At 42.8% G+C, this 17,940-nt stretch overlaps 1 protein-coding gene across 1 annotated transcript in view; it reads right to left on the reverse strand.

Moving 5' to 3' along the window:
- Positions 1-2,758: 2,758 nt before the first annotated feature.
- LOC311128201 (12S rRNA N(4)-cytidine methyltransferase METTL15-like) overlaps positions 2,759-17,940 on the reverse strand; it is a 63,147-nt gene continuing 47,965 nt past the window's right edge. The window contains 4 exon segments of the mRNA XM_084160217.1: positions 2,759-3,486; positions 10,263-10,441; positions 13,557-13,621; positions 13,624-13,750. Of these exon segments, the coding sequence (XP_084016343.1) occupies positions 3,065-3,486; positions 10,263-10,441; positions 13,557-13,621; positions 13,624-13,750 (793 nt within the window). The 3' untranslated portion in view covers positions 2,759-3,064.

Here is a 17,940-nt window from a genome sequence, read left to right on the forward strand (position 1 = left end):
GTTTTCCCAATTTCAAGAGGATGTCATTTTTTCAGCCATACGCATTGAATCTTAACAGGATTCTACATGCTTGTGAATGCAATTTTTTCATTAACTGCATATTTCATATATTTTATTTTCTTTATTCTATGCTCCCTTTCTCAAAGCTATGGCTAGTGTTCCAAGACTTGTTATTATAAATATAATTTCCCTTTTCCAAGGTGACTCGACAGCAGGGATCCAGCGTGCACACCCCACCTCCACAAATAGCCTACCCCCCACCACCATACCATCTCCACTCAGCCCACTCAGGATTTCACATAATGGACAAAAGGTGTCTAATTATGGCTAATTAGAATAAATGCAAGCATGATTCTCATTACTAGCCCATTTATTCTGTTGACTCACATTTTTAATTGGTACATTAAAAGAAACACTGCACGCAAAGTCAGGGTGGAGTTAGGCGATGAATGTATTACTTTTGGTCTAGAATGAGCAGCCCAAAGCGAATGCACAGAGCAGGAAACAGGAAGTGCTACTAGGCTCACGTGACAAAGCGTTCTTTCATTGCCCCTCCCATTGTAAATGTAGCCAAATTTGTGGAAACATCTGGAAAAGTGTCAAATCATTGTTAATGTAGAAAGCATCCAGATCCATTCATATCCTTATCCTTTGGCTCCGGACAGACAGACTTCATCCAATATTGTCAAGGCTGTCTAATCTATTCCTTATTTTTTTAGACGTATACCAAACAACCAAAGCATTCACAGAGAAAGGGACTGGATTTCATTTTTTATTTGCATTCAGTTACAATTTCCCTCTGTAATACCTTTCTCAGAAAACTGAGGTGAGTTAAGAAATCGGTTTTGTGAGTTTGTTCCTATGGCAACTTACCCAATACACACCTTTTGTTAGTACATGGGGACGGACGTGTGTAACTCTGTGAGACTTAGCCAGAAACGGGCTCTGAGTATTGATTAACATCTTCCTGGTAGGTATTACTTATTACTTGGTAGTAATTCAATCCATGGATTGATACATGGCTGTTAATAATAGAGCAATTTATCCCAACGACTGTTTACTTAAGCAACTGTTTCCATGGTAATTGAGAACATACAGGCACAGGTTAGTCTCATTTACAACCACTGACATATCTCCTTTATGCTCATCTCCCTCCACACAAGATTAACTCAATTGATGTTCACAATGTAGTTTACAAGTCTTAATGTTACCAAATCAGGATCCATGACCAAGAGCATGTAGTGTAAAACAGAACACTGACAACAATTGTTGACAGCTATATGTAATACAAGAGACTTGTTGATAGATTTGAATGTAAAGAAGAATGTGGAATTTGCAATATTTTTCAGAGGGGTCACTAGTAAAATACAAAAGGTGACACAGGTTATGAGACGTGGGGAGAAACAAAGAACATATTGTTAAATTGGTTGGACAAACTTGGAGTACTGAAGAAAGATTTAATTTGGTCAGGTGGCAGAGAGGGTGTACAGGAAGGAGGCAGATGATGGCGTGATGATGTGTACAGGTACTGGCGGGTGGATATCTATAGAATAATTTATGGTTGGAATTGTCACCAGTTGCACGATTATGAGTCAGTTATATTGTGGTCATCAAATGGAAAGAGTCACATTTTGAGTTTTGTTTTTTGAATTTAGATTACACACACCAGGTGTTCCATGTCTGAATAATTCCTGATTAGAGGGGAGGAATGAAAATCAGCAGAACCTCTGACCTCAAGTTCCAGATTGTAGAGTAGAGGGTCTTCAGAGTAAGGGGCTTAGAACCCTTGGACCATCCATTAAAGAACAGATCAAAACATTCTTATTTCAAACTGAATTCAAATAACCCTGACGACTGTGTGACGTCGACCGACCTCAAAGGACGGGCGTCCAAATTCTACATACGCCATCGTTTCGCAGAAGATTAAAACAGCAAACACATTTAGACACAGTTAAATGTTACTTCTGCTGTTTAGTTTCCAAGGTAACAAGAAGTGTATATTTAGAGTGTACAGAACGAGGCAGAGGGGAAGAAAAGTGTTGATCCTCTTGATGGAACAATTACAAATAGACAAAGTCCAATAGTACAGATCAAAACACCTTATCTGTTAACAGTTGGAGAAGGCTCATGAACGAAACAGTCATCCGCTCATTCACCGCCACTTGTGACAGTTGAGTCACTTGGTATTTAAAGACATTACTGATTCATGCAGTGCAGTGCAGTACAGTACACATTTGTCCAAAACTACCTAGGAAGTTGTCATCTCATTGCTGGGGAATACAGACATCAGTGAGGGAGGTTAGTGCCTACATCCGTTGATCTGGCTACTCACCAGTCGGTTGGAGGCAACATCGTTCTGATTAATTCATTAGTCAAAAGAGCAAAGACATTATGGGTTCAGCCAACGGGGAGAACTGAGGAAACTCAGAATACAAGACAGAACTGTTACTGTATGCAACTGTGTCAGCTCATCCATAAAGTAATGTGTGAGTGAGCGAGTGAGAGATTGAGAGTGAGAGAGAGACTTTGGTATTTTGTGTCTCTGGCTTCAGCCAGGTTGAAGATACCCAGATTAGAATCTTTCAAAAAAGAAAACAGACTCATGGAACCAGCGCCGTTGCTAACTAGCATAGCTGGCCCCTTTGTTTTTGAATTATTTCTCATTTATGCAAAGAGTTATGGGATACTAGAATCCTCGTCTTAACCTTTATCTTCTTCAACTTGGGCTTCAGCACAATTGTGTTTCCTATATTTCAAGTAGTGTACACAAGTCACTTAAACTAAATTAAATACTCAGTACCAACACACAGTATACGATGAACTAAGGAGCACATGCCTAGATGGATTGTTGACTGTTAGTGCATGGCAGTTGAATTCCAGTCAGCCTCAGTGTTCCACCATTAACAAGGCACTTGTTCTGTATGTCACCCGACCGACACCAGTGAGACCGTGCCTGGATATGATCAGTATGGTGGTGTCTGACAAAGACCAGCCTGGTGGTTCTGTGGTTCAGTCAAAACAAGGAGGATTTAATTGGTGCAGGTTGAGGCCAAGTTCCAGAGGGTTATTGTTTGAATGCTGCCCTGAGTTTGGCTGAGCGTCCTCGTGGGTTCTCCAGTACGTCTTCTGCATGTGGCGTTAGCACCCCTCTCTGCAGGTCAACCCAGTGACCACTGTCCCTTTCCCCATCTTTCTCTTCTTCCTCCCATCGCTTGACTCTCTGACGGAGACTCCGACGGGGTGGGGCACCTAAATCCTCTCCATGGAGAAATCGCTTTACCAAGCGGTCCTCTAGTGAATGGAAGGTCAGCACACAGAGCCGGCCGCCAGGTTTAAGCATAGTCTGAGCAGTGCAGAGTCCAGCATGCAGTTCATTCAGCTCATCGTTGACAAACATACGCAGCGCCTGAAATGTCTTGGTGGCAATGTGCGAGGGCCGCTGAAGCCGATCTTTGCGGGCATAGAGAGCGCCGGCTGCAAAAGATCCTAGAGACAAAGAAATGCTTTTATTTTAAATAAATCAAACAAATTACATGACATCAATCAAGCATGTTATTCATCTGGAGAGCAGCATACCTGAAATGTTTCACATTCTATCCAGGAGACTCATGGTTCTCAGCAACAGACCAAAACAGAAGTCTCACAGCTGTGTAATGACTCTTAGTTTTTAACCACACTTCCAGTCTGAATAAGCCCCACTCACAGCCACATTTTACCATATCCTGTCCAGGCGGCAGCTTTAATATGTGATTGACAATGACAGTAAGTAAAACCTGTAAATAAACAGGTGCTTGTGATAATACTTGAAAATAAAGTTGAGGCTCTCTTTCAGATTACTCTCTCTTCATCCCCCCCATTGCTAGAAATAGCCTATAATGATTGCCTTTGCTTGTACTGTTTGATGACGCGGTGTTCAGACAGACTGTGTTCAAACAAGCTCAGATGGTCATGTTTGCATTTTGTACTGTTTGAAGTGCCACAAAACAATCTGTGCTGGGTGAAGAGCACAACCACTCCTCCCTGCTCCCTGGCACTGATTGACAGGGAAGGGCTCCAGACTGCAGTGCCTTCCAGGCTTCTGTTGCACTGCTCTGTTTCCTATCTGGAGCTTTGGTGTCCCCTGTCCAGAGTAATGCCAGCATTGATGTAGGACCCAGCCCATGTGTGTATGTGAGAGGAGAAGACAGACAGGAAGGAAGGGAGAGAGAGAGAGAGAGAGAGAGAGAGAGAGAGAGAGAGAGAGAGAGAGAGAGAGAGAGAGAGAGAGAGAGAGAGAGAGAGAGAGAGAGAGAGAGAGAGAGAGAGAGAGAGAGAGAGAGAGAGAGAGAGAGAGAGAGAGAGAGAGAGAGAGAGAGAGAGAGAGAGAGAGAGAGAGAGAGAGAGAGAGAGAGAGAGAGAGAGAGAGAGAGAGAGAGAGAGAGAGAGAGAGAGAGAGAGAGAGAGAGAGAGAGAGAGAGAGAGAGAGAGAGAGAGAGGGAGAGGTGGCAAGGGAGAGAGAGCAGTGTGGCATTTCTCTCCTCCTGCGCTCAACAGCACTGAGTGTGAGTCACCCAGCAATCAATAGAAAAACTGCGCACCGGCCGTGGCCCAGCCTCACCAAGTTGTGCTCTCTCTCACTAATTCATCTTTCAAGGGTCCCACAGCTAGAGCGCATGAGAAAGAAATAAGCAAAGATGCCACAAAGCAGCAGAACTGGGAAAAGCGAACACAAATCTAGCTATATCCAAACAATCTCATTGATCAACTGAACAGGCTGAACAAATAGCATTGCCAAACAGACACCAAATCCTCCAGACCTGTTGGAGGCAGCGGAGCTCTAAAACCCCTCTGGGATGTAGTGGTTATTCCTTTTTTATAAGACTGATCACTTTGTCTTCATCGCTAATGGATAAATAATAGTTGAAAAAATATACTTTTGTCTAATGTTTTTCGATACAACCATGACATAAAATCTGGAAGAATGCCAAAAAAAAGGGAATTTGGCAAGATCGAGCAGAATTGGTTTAAAATAGATACCAAGATGAGTTTTCACTTGCTGAGTTGCAAGATTATATAGAGTGCGAGGAAACAAGTTAAAAGGATGCTGGGTGGAGCCAGTGGCACCCAACCACTGGTGGTCTTGGTGACTCAGCTCTCCAAGGAAAACCATCGCCATAGTCAGTGCCATCACCTAATCTATCATTCCACTGACTCTTAGCTAAGGACTGAGAAAGGATGGCAACACACTAAGTAGCAGTTAGAATAGCCAGGTAAATGGATGCACACCGGGATATCCTGCTCCAATAACTGTAGCACAGCTCATTATTAATGAAGAATTTAGTCTAAGAAACAGAAGAATGCCCTTGTTTAAATACATTTTTTCTCCAGGTGATGTTACCCCTGGTGATTGTCTGGTCTGAAGGCTGACATGATGGAGTCTATGTCTTGCTATAAAATGAAAGGGTATCGCTGCTGGTTCACTACTGTTGAGCTGTTTAGACTCAAGGTAGATGTTTTTTCCATCTTATTTGTGTTTCTATAAAGGGGGTCAGGGAAAGGCATTTACGTCACAATCATATTACAGCAATTACTTCTCAATAAGGACAGTATTGCACTGTGGAACAATACACCACTAAATATAAGATGGATCCAAATTACATGGCTTCATTTGGAGTCCTGGAAGAACCATTCGTAGGCAGCCATTCGCTGCATGTTTATGCACAAGAGTATTTCAGAGTGATGCTTCATTATTAGTTCATAAATCCTGTGTTCTATAAAGCAGTGAGGCACTTGAGGATGTATTACATCATGAATATTGTCAGGGCTTGAGGCATGAGTGCAATTGACTGCACGTGAACTTTCCATGGAGCTTGGGCTTGTGCCGTGGTGATTATTAGTTTTTGTGAGCTGAAACCACCACCTCATTCACGGTCTGTGGTTAGTGAAACACCAATGCCAAATGTCACCAAGTTGCAGACACCAACATCGCTAGGAATGATGGCTCAATCATCACATGCAGATGACGATTATTTTGAGGTTGTTTTACATTGGAAAGTGTGATTTAGAAATCAACACAGTGTTGCAATGCTAAGGGATATTAATTTGTAATTGAAGAAAACAAGGGTGTCCAATTAGCTGGGCAAACTTCACACTGACACACTGCATTTATTGCCAGGCTAACAGCCATTACTAACTGCATCCATCACGAGTGAATGTTGGGTTGGGGGGATGAAAGGCCGCACACTCCTACAACAGTCAATCATGTTATCCTCACTAGCTGCGTCCATCACCATATCAAGCATGTGCCTGTTCACTCTCCTGCATTAACTCTCAACAACTTGAGTCCATTTGAGATGCATTTCCCAAGAGGCAGCCAGTGAGCCCCATGCACTCTCAATGTTTAGTGGTTAGATACACCACTCTGACCCACTGAATAACAGAGCCTATATGGCAGGGGTAGGCAACTAGATTCATCCGCGGGCCTATTTTTGTCGGAGCGGATGGTCAGAGGGCCGGAACATTATTATTATATTTTTTACACTGCAGATTGACCACATCTAAGACTAAAAAGAGATTGTATTTTAAAATAACAATAATGTCATACCTTGATTAAATTGAGACATGATCACATAACTTGTTCTATTTTCGTGGGAATTAAACTAATTTTCAGCTGAATTCCTGGTGATTTTACAGTGTTATTTGACAAAGAAACCCACCCCCCCCAATTTAAAAATTGTTTTTTTACTAAAAACTTGTTGCTGACCAATGCTATATGGGCTAAATGGCTTGCTCTCCATAATAATATATGTTAGGAGTTCTTTCAACAACAAAAAAATATATATATATATTTAAATGAGGAAAAATTCGCAATTCCATGGTAGGGCTGATGTGACAGTCATCCCCCCAATTATTATTTTTTGGGGACCTCAGTCAGCCACAGCTGTGTGGGTTTACACAAAGGAAGGAAGAGAGAGACAGGGGGATGGATGGATGGAGGGATGGAGTGAGTGAGTGGGGGGAGCGAAAGGCTCCCAAGGCACCTGTCATTATGGTGTCTCAACACCTTCAACAACCCAACCACCACTGCTTCATTTGTAACAAAATAGATGCTGGGGTGCAAGCGAGAGGGGGTAGGGAGGGCTCATTAGGCATTACTGTTGACTCTGGCAGGGAATGGGGTGGGGGACAATCGGCTTAGAATGTATATACAGTGGGGGAAAAAAAGTATTTAGTCAGCCACCAATTGTGCAAGTTCTACCACTTAAAGAGATGAGAGAGGCCTGTAATTTTCATCATAGGTACACGTCAACTATGACAGACAAAATGAGAAAATTTTTTCCAGAAAATCACATTGTAGGATTTTTTATGAATTTATTTGCAAATTATGGTGGAAAATAAGTATTTGGTCAATAACAAAAGTTTCTCAATACTTTGTTATATACCCTTTGTTGGCAATGACACAGGTCAAACGTTTTCTGTAAGTGTTCACAAGGTTTTCACACACTGTTGCTGGTATTTTGGCCCATTCCTCCATGCAGATCTCCTCTAGAGCAGTGATGTTTTGGGGCTGTCGCTGGGCAACACGGACTCAACTCCCTCCAAAGATTTTCTATGGGGTTGAGATCTGGAGACTGGCTAGGCCACTCCAGGACCTTGAAATGCTTATTACGAAGCCACTCCTTCGTTGCCCGGGCGGTGTGTTTGGGATCATTGTCATGCTGAAAGACCCAGCCACGTTTCATCTTCAATGCCCTTGTTGATGGAAGGAGGTTTTCACTCAAAATCTCATGATACATGGCCCCATTCATTCTTTCCTTTACACGGATCAGTCGTCCTGGTCCCTTTGCAGAAAAACAGCCCCAAAGCATGATGTTTCCACCCCCATGCTTCACAGTAGGTATGGTGTTCTTTGGATGCAACTCAGCATTCTTTGTCCTCCAAACACGACGAGTTGAGTTTTTACCAAAAAGTTATATTTTGGTTTCATCTGACCATATGACATTCTCCCAATCCTCTTCTGGATCATCCAAATGCACTCTAGCAAACTTCAGACGGGCCTGGACATGTACTGGCTTAAGCAGGGGGACACATCTTGCACTGCATGATTTGAGTCCCTGGCGGCGTAGTGTGTTACTGATGGTAGGCTTTGTTACTTTGGTCCCAGCTCTCTGCAGGTCATTCACTAGGTCCCCCCGTGTGGATCTGGGATTTTTGCTCACCGTTCTTGTGATCATTTTGACCCCACGGGGTGAGATCTTGCGTGGAGCCCCAGATCGAGGGAGATTATCAGTGGTCTTGTATGTCTTCCATTTCCTAATAATTGCTCCCACAGTTGATTTATTCAAACCAAGCTGCTTACCTATTGCAGATTCAGTCTTCCCAGCCTGGTGCAGGTCTACAATTTAATTTTGTTTCTGGTGTCCTTTGACAGCTCTTTGGTCTTGGCCATAGTGGAGTTTGGAGTGTGACTGTTTGAGGTTGTGGACAGGTGTCTTTTATACTGATAACAAGTTCAAACAGGTGCCATTAATACAGGTAACGAGTGGAGGACAGAGGAGCCTCTTAAAGAAGAAGTTACAGGTCTGTCAGAGCCAGAAATCTTGCTTGTTTGTAGGTGACCAAATACTTATTTTCCACCATCATTTGCAAATACATTCATTAAAAATCCTACAATGTGATTTTCTGGATTTTTTTTCCTCAATTTGTCTGTCATAGTTGACGTGTACCTATGATGAAAATTACAGGCCTCTCTCATCTTTTTAAGTGGGAGAACTTGCACAATTGGTGGCTGACTAAATACTTTTTTCCCCCACTGTATTGGAGCCATAACTGAAGCAAAACTGCATGATTGTGTTATGCAAATGTAGGTAAGCAAAACACACAATTATTTCAAATAGTCTAATATTTCATCTGTTAGTGGATTGTTGCCATTGTTTATCACACCCCAAACATTTATTGTTGTATTCATATCAATTTATATAAACTATGGGTCGGTTAAGTCATATTTATTTGACTGCTTTGTCTATTTCTGTATTGTTTTTCTCCTCATGACATCAGACCCATGTCCTTTAGCTAGCTTTGCTAAACAGGAATACAAACAGATTCATCAAATTCAAAAACATTTATGAATTACGTTCAGTACACTCTGAATGGCTCTATTGAGGCAGGAACAACTTGATTTAGTACGTCTCTACATTTTCATAATACAGGCCAATGGAAAGGAGATGGAGGAGGTGGGGCTACTACTCCTTATAGAAGAGCTGCAGAGCTATTTGTAGCAAACACAGACAGTGGCAGTGTTGAGCCCTGGCTCAAAATAAGCCCTGCACCCCAACATGGCCAAACAGTCTGGAAGTCTTCCTGCCACTGTAGTCTATGGGGCTTAAGAGATCTGCACCCAGATCTAAGTGTGCCTGCAAAAAGGTTGACAGAGATGGAGAGAGAAAAAGAAAGAGAGACCCGTCCAATAACCCTATAGCACACTGTCATTATGGTCCTGAACACCCCCAACCGTCACGCTACAAAGTGTGCCCCCTTCCACAAATACAACCTCCCCTCCGCCCACATAGCATTCTTCCCTAGGCAACGGTGTCACCAGCAGCCTAGCTGACCTGCTGGGACCCACACGAGTCAGGACCTCTTGGATTGATTGGAATAAAGATTGCTGGTGACTCGCTCTGCTCTTCAAAAGAGATCAAACAACTGTCCTTCCTCACACCTGTTCTCCCTGTGTGACGCACGTAGCGGCGTAACAGCCATTGAGAAGACCTCTCTTTCGAGCTCTCAGAGGGAGGCAAAAAAAACATTTACAAAAATGCATTAAAAAATGATGATCCATCCTCAATCTGTGCATGAGTGTGTGTGCATGAGTGTGTGTGCATGTGTGTGTGTGCATGTGTGAACGAGAAGGGGTGCGGGGATGGGTATAAAATGAGGTAGGGTGGGAAACGAAATCAAAAGCAACAAAGGGGAGGAGGAAGACAGGAGGGAGGGAGGGGATGGGAGAACGGGGGGGCTCGTGTGAAAAAGAGAAGTAGTCACTCTCTCTTGTCAGAGAGGCAGCCGCACCCTACGCACCTCTCTCCTCCTTTTTAATAGTAATCTCATCAGGAAAGGGGTGTGAGAGGCGTCCAAAACCCAGACGGGAGAGGATGATGCTTGAGATTAGAGCCATCGTGATTTTTACCCAGACAAATAGGTCCCACAGGGAGACGGGGGCTTAATATTTCCCTACCTTTTCTGCCCTGAGCCTCTAAGACGATGTAGGGAATTAATGAGGGTACCTGCCACCACGCTGGCCAGCTGCTGTGTCCGGGTGATGGGGTAGACACTGCGTGCCTCCATCATGGCCGAGGCTATTTTCCTGGCGTGCCTCTCTTCCCCATAGGCAGTGAGGATGGACGCAAGAGCCTGTTGATCTAAGCCGTTCACAACGTCAGCGGCGCAGGGCATGTCGGGGTACCTACGCACAAAGAAGAGCCCAATTAGGCTGCTTGACGTCACGTCCTTGCTGACAGCGGCGAAGGCTGACAACTCTCAGACACAGCTGAAAACCTCTGTGGCTAACAAGAGAGATGTAGCCAGTGGCAGAGCCATATGTCTATTTGCCAGTTCATTTGTCTCCATTTAGTCATCGACAGATTCTCGGTACATCTCATTAGAGAAACATAATTAGTGTGGATAAAAAATACATAAATATAACTACAAAAAACTGTTGGGAGGAAAATACATTTAACGCTTTAGATGAATAATGTGCCAATGATCATACATATGATGTGTCGTTTTAGTTGGTGCTGGAAAACAAGTGCAAACGGTTGTCACAGGAAAAATGAATGCTGACCTCCGCATATTAAAATTCTACATACGCCTCAACAGATTTGAATGCAAAGAAAAGGAGCAGGCATACAAACATCACCTGCACAGTAGACCCTGAAATAGACAGTGTAGACTACAATCTCTGAACTTGAGATCTGCCATATGAACAATTATTTAAAGGGGTTCATTGGTCATGTCAACTAGGGTAACAGAACGAGGGTAATATAATAGAAATATATTTTTTTTTTAAGGAATATGAATTACAATAAAATGCCTTAATGAGTTTAGTACAACTGTCATACCTTATCATAACCTAAAAACGAAGGATATTGTGCTCCATGTCTGTTTTTGTTGTCATAAGATACTTTAAAATATGTAGCTTCAAATAATGTTTAAAATACATTGCATTTGAGGTTCCTCAAATGGGGCAAAAATAAAACACATAATTGACTGAGATGGGTTTTTACAGTGTAAATGGGACGTAAAGGTAAAAAACGGATCTAAGCCCTAATATGTTGTTCATCTACCACAGCAAGAGTGACTCATTCCTTCATCCAACACTAACATGAGATACTAGTTTATGAACCACTCTGCTTTGCCACCGTGAGATGTATCGCTAATTTTCATTTTGCTGCTGCAAGGGTTGGCTGATGCGGCGGAATCCTACTGATTATACAATAACAATTGCCATTCCTTTCCTCAGAAACATAATACCTGTCAATTTGAAAAGCTCACGTCAAATCACTATCAAAGTCCTCGGAGGCATGGATAGATTGATAGACTACAAATTCCAGGCCTTATGAGTGCTCAATGTGCACATACAGTTGAAGTCAGAAGTTTACATGCACCTTAACCAAATACATTTCAACTCCGTTTTTTCACAATTCCTGACATTTATCCTAGTAAAAGTTCCCTGTCTTAGGTCAGTTAGGATCACCACTTTATTTTAAGAATGTGAAATGTCAGAATAATAGTAGAGAGAATGATTTATTTCAGCTTTTATTTATTTCATCACATTCCCAGTGGGTCAGAAGTTTACATACACTCAATTAGTATTTGGTAACATTGCCTTTACATTGTTTAACTTGGGTCAAACGTTTCGGGTAGCCTTCCACAAGCTTCCCACAATAAGTTGGGTGAATTTTGGCCCATTCCTCCTGACAGAGCTGGTGTAAATGAGTCAGGTTTGTAGGCCTCCTTGCTCGCACACGCTTTTTCAGTTCTGCCCACAAATTTTCTATAGGATTGAGGTCAGGGCTTTGTGATGGCCACTCCAATACCTTGACTTTGTTGTCCTTAAGCCATTTTGCCACAACTTTGGAAGTATGCTTGGGGTATTTGTCCATTTGGAAGACCCATTTGTGACCAAGCTTTAACTTCCTGAATGATGTCTTGAGATGTTGCTTCAATATATCCACATAATTGTCCTTCCTCATGATGCCATCTATTTTGTGAAGTGCACCAGACCCTCCTGCAGCAAAGCACCCCCACAGCATGATGCTGCCACCCCCGTGCTTCACGGTTGGGATGGTGTTCTTCGGCTTGCAAGCCATCACCTTTTTCCTCCAAACATAACAATGGTCATTATGGCCAAATTTTTGTTTCATCAGACCAGAGGACATTTCTCCAAAAAGTACGATCTTTGTCCCCATGTGCAGTTGCAAACCGTAGTCTGGCTTTTTTATGGCGGTTTTGGAGCAGTGGCTTCTTCCTTGCTGAGTGGCCTTTCAGGTTATGTCGATATAGGACTCGTTTTACTGTGGATATAGATACTTTTGTACCGGTTTCCTCCAGCATCTTCACAAGGTCCTTTGCTGTTGTTCTGGGATTGATTTGCACTTTTCGCACCAAAGTACGTTCATCTCTAGGAGACAGAACGCGTCTCCTTCCTGAGCGGTATGACGGCTGCATGGTCCCATGGTGTTTATACTTGCGTACTATTGTTTGTACAGATGAACGTGGTACCTTCAGGCATTTGGAAATTGCTCCCAAGGATGAACCAGACTTGTGGAGGTCTACACATTTTTCTGAGGTCTTGGCTGATTTATTTTGATTTTCCCATGATGTCAAGCAAAGATGCACTGAGTTTGAAGGTAGGCCTTGAAATACATCCACAGGTACACCTCCAATTGACTCAAATGATGTCAATTGGCCTATCAGAAGCTTCTAAAGCCATGACATCATTTTCTGGAATTTTCCAAGCTGTTTAAAGGCGCCGTCAACTTAGTGTATGTAAACTTCTGACCCACTGGAATTATGATACAGTGAATTATAAGTGAAATAATATGTCTGTAAATAATTGTTGGAAAAATGACTTGTGTCATGCACAAAGTAGATGTCCTAACAGACTTGCCAAAACTATAGTTTGTTAACAAGACATTCGTGGAGTGGTTGAAAAACAAGTTTTAAATGACTCCAACCTAAGTGTATGTAAACTTCCGACTTCAACTGTACCTATGGGAATAAATTGTTGACCCAAATGACATTCCTCTCATGCCAGTTACAGAAGAAGGGAAATAAAATTGCCAATTCAGATTATAACATTTCCCAGCATGCAGTAGGAAGGAGATGCCGTATGTGTGTTGAGGAACACAAATACTATGTTAGAGTAACCTGGGCTGATGGTAGTTCAATGTATCCTCCTGACACATAGGCCTATATCATTACTATTCACTGACGCTACCCTATAATACATAGTGATGGACATAAAATGACAATAATGCTTTGTGCGACTGTGTAGCGGTGATTATGCGTGGTCCCACCTGTCTGCATCCATCCTCATGTCCAGAGGGCCATCCTTACTGAGGGAGAAGCCTCTCTCGGGGCAAACTCCATCTGCATGGAGGAGCAGCCAGCATCCAGAAGAACAGCATCCACACTACCTGGCTGCAACCTCAGTCTAGACAGCAGGGCTCCCAGCTCACTGAAACGCCCCAGTAATGGGTTCACCTGGCCACTGGGGGAGGGAGGGAGGGAGGGAGGGAGGGAGGGAGGGAGGGAGGGAGGGAGGGAGGGAGGGAGAAAACCTTTAATTTAGATAATTAAATGTCAGGAAAGAGACATGGAGAAATGGGTACAGATTATGTAAACACATTCAACACAGGTCAGAAATACTGTACAAGAATTTGTACAAGAACTCCTGTTGACACTTCCTGTTTGTTATGAATGCTAATGAGAAGAAAATGCACTATAAAAGTAACCTTTTAAGCTAAAGTGGTTGACTGAAAAAGTCACCCTTTCCTTGCTGTTCAACACCCGTCTCCTCTGAACCTCATGCCCATGCAAATCCTTCCTGTACAAGACACAGCCTCCTGCCTCAACACACAGCCTCCTGCCTCAACACACAGCCCTGTACAAGACACAGCCTCCTGCCGCGCACACAGGTGGTGGGTTCTTTCCATCACAGTCATGCATTTTTCATGTGACCTTTTCAGACAGTGAGCACAGAGATGATGGCTGGTGTGAGCTAGAGGGGCAGCCATAAATCAGCCTGAGGGGCCAACAGGGCCACCCAACACTGGCAGACAGAAAGGGACAGGCAGAGGAGGGGTCTTAGACACCACACCAACCTGACTTATAACGTCTTCCGCATCTCAGCACCGCAGACAATTGCGATTCCTCCGCATCTAACCTCCTCTAGTCTCCTCTCAATAGAGTCTTATTAAAATGAAATAAAATACCCCCATTGCTGCAATAAAGCTATAATAGCAGTGGCCATCTCGATAAGGTCTCTCCCACTAACGGCTTAGCAAGGGGCGTTACCAAGCAGGCCTTGGGGTCCTTGTGTTTATACACCCACTGACGCTTGAGAGGCCAAGGGTTGAGGGGAGCATCTCGCCCGCGCTGTCAGGCCAGGGCTTTTCCTTATCATGCTCTAGAAGTTTTTCATTCTTCGCTGCAGTCGTTAATTGCTGTAAAATCTATAGCGAGGCATTCTCCACACCCACGTGCCTCACAGACCCGTCCACCCCCTCCCGGTCCCATCTCAACAGAGCAGTGCCCCCAGACAGAGCAACCATGCCTACTGTGTACCGATGCAGTATACAGTAAGACCTTATGTCAATATGCTGAGAATTTATGGCTTCAGCAGCTCATTGGTTTAAGACTGTTTTCGTCAAATCAGGACTCTTGATGTATTTCACTCCCTTCAGAGACTGAAGACCCCTAAAAAGTTACATTGGGTATAAATTGTAATAAAGTGTAAGGAAAACTGAAGGGATATCATATCCATTGGAGGGATATCATATTATCCATACATTGTTTCATGGCCATAAAAGCAACATTTACAAACCTTTGTTATCCCACTAATTCAATTAAACTTGGTTACCATGGTAAACTATACTGTGTGTGGAGATACATTTAATTTCATCCAGGTAGTTGACTTGTTTAAATGCATCGTAAGGTTTAATCAGAAACTTGGTTTGGTACAGATGGTGTCGTGTCAACTCTTCTAGCCTCCTCCACAAATCTTACATTATCTTCAGCAATAAGGCAGGCAGGCTAGGAGAAGAGGTGGATTAAGTAATGAAGAGAGAAAGACCCTAACAAACTCTTCTTATAGTAGTTATGGCAAAAATGTGTTGAACTACAAAAGATTATGATGGAGCTTTCTTAGTAAGGGATTTTAATCTATGGACTTCATTAATTGATAATTGCAAGAGATGAGACACTGGCCAAGTTGGCAATTTCCTTATCATTAGTTACCATTTTCAGTTACTATATTTAAGTTCCTGGTACTTTTTTCGACATGGCCATAACACTTGTGGAGCTCAACACCCTCAGCTATGCGGGTTGAACTCACCTTCCCCTACACACTGAGGAGGCTCCGATGCTCGCTTTCTGTCAGCCACAGAAGGATTTAAGAATATGCTAAACAGTTACACAACGTTTTTTAATTATTAACTTCTTTATGTGGCTTAGACACAGGGTTGGATATATACATGCCTTATACAAGGTGTTATATTATTAAACAGGACCAGTTTCAGTAGTGTGTGTGTGGTCCAAGTATAAGCTTAGAATTGCTTTAGAAAACGGATCTATATATAAATTAGTTGTGCAACCCACAACATTGACATCATTCTTAACTTATAACTGAATAAAAGGTTGTTGTTGTTTTAAATGCCATCTCCCCTGGCCCACCTACAACATGTTAAATGATTGAAGAGAAGACCACATTGGGGCATATGGTGGATTTAATGACCTTAAGTCATGCTGGAGGATGCCCTGCCCTGCTGAGTGAGGTAAGAGGGCTCCAGGCAGGTCAACCTTGTTTAAAAAAACAAATATGAACTGGTTATTGTTACAACCACTCTCCTTCACGCGCATGTGTCAAACTAGGGCCAGTAGGGGCACTCTTCCCTCTGGACAAAGTAGACCCAAATGCCCCAGGGTGGTGACTAGGGATACTGTCCTGCAAAGACTACCATTCTTCAGATGAGATGTTAGACTGACTGTCTGTAGTCACTGCAACTTCCATGTCACGTATCACATTAAAAGGGGTTTTGGGAACTGCTTCCATTTAAGTTCCATTAGGGTCTTCAGGAAGTGTGAAGATAGGCCATTAAAACTGCGAAACTTCAGTCTTTCAAAATCAACACCATGTTCCAATTTCATATTTCTGGCAAGGTTTTCCAGAAGTGCTCAGCCTGCATCTATTTTTGCTACTCAGTTTGCTACAGCAAATGTCCCCAGTTGTCCACAAATGTTAAAAAGAGAGCCCTTCCCCTGTCTGTGTACTGTAGGCCCATCCTGGAAGTAAGTATTGGTGGTAGTATTGGTGCCCTGGAGCAGGACCTTGATAAAGGAAGAGAGCTTTGAGCTGCTGCAGTCCTCTTCATATGAACGTCTTGTCACTTGTTTTCTGGATTTGAAGTAGAGCAGATAAAGTTTTCCTACAGATATTCCTTTGTTGGTTTGTTTAATCTTTTAAGCGCTTCCTCTGGCGGATGAGACAGATGTAGAGTTTGGATGTACTGTGTAAAGATTGTGTCCTCTGTTTTCATGACTGTAACCTGAACTATACACATTCTACAAAAATTCACTATTTTCAGCAGCACTTGAAAACACACATCCTCAGATGCCAATCCCCTGCCAATGCCCCATCTTGAGGTAAAAGTGCCAGGAGTCCTCACCGTTGAGTGCTAAGTGTGTGTGTGTGTGTGTGTGTGTGTGTGTGTGTGTGTGTGTGTGTGTGTGTGTGTGTGTGTGTGTGTGCGTGCGTGCGTGCGTGCATGCGTCTCCACAAATCAAGTCTGAAATATTCCCCAGTGCTGACCTGCTCAGTTCCTCTACCTGCGTCACTAAGGCCTAAGACAAGATGCTGATTGATTGCTTTCAGCAGGGGAGCAGTGATGAAAATATCTACAGGACATGAAAAAAGAACACACACAAAGTACCACCGGCGAAAGATGCTTGTGTTTGGTTTGGAATGTGAACTTAAGCAACCTCAACTCTAGAAGTTTAAACTAAATTTAAAAAGACAGAAATGTAGCATGATGTGTTTAAGATGTAAGCCTAAGACTAAAGAGAGTAAGAGCTACGTAGATTCTCAGTAGAGTGCCACAACTAATGTCGCTGCCTCTTTCTTCTCCCTGGCAGGCCTGTTCACCAGATTTCTTATGGATTGTCGCCCTAGGAGAGTGGAATGGTGTCTATAGTAAACACGATACATCAGGTTTCTTGCTAAATGCTAATCACCCTCTGCAAATCAATGACATGCAAACACCAATCACTAGTAATTGACTTTCTTTTTTTTTCCCCAGATGTGGCTTTTGTTCATTTTCTACCTAAAAGTTGCACACACATAAAGCCCCCTTTATGTAAGTAATAGCAATAACAAAGATATATCTGGTAATAGACTAGTGCATAGAATCTCCACAATATTGTCACACTCAGAATAGAGAATTGCGTCTCAACATTAGGGCCAGGACAATACCAGTATCGCGATACTCATTAGTGTAGTGGCAAGGAAACAAAACACAAAGCGGATTTACCTTCTTTAGGAAAACAGCCCTAATGTTGGAAACAAACATCATTATGATGTCCTTCAGAGTTACATTTAGAGATTTTTCAAGCTAAAGCACACAATATTTTACTTACAGCAGGTTTTTAAAGGACCAAAGAGTTTGATCTGCTTCGTGTTTTCAT

The sequence above is a fragment of the Coregonus lavaretus genome, assembly GCF_964263955.1.
Source record: "Coregonus lavaretus genome assembly, chromosome: 4".
Classification (NCBI taxonomy): domain Eukaryota; kingdom Metazoa; phylum Chordata; class Actinopteri; order Salmoniformes; family Salmonidae; genus Coregonus; species Coregonus lavaretus.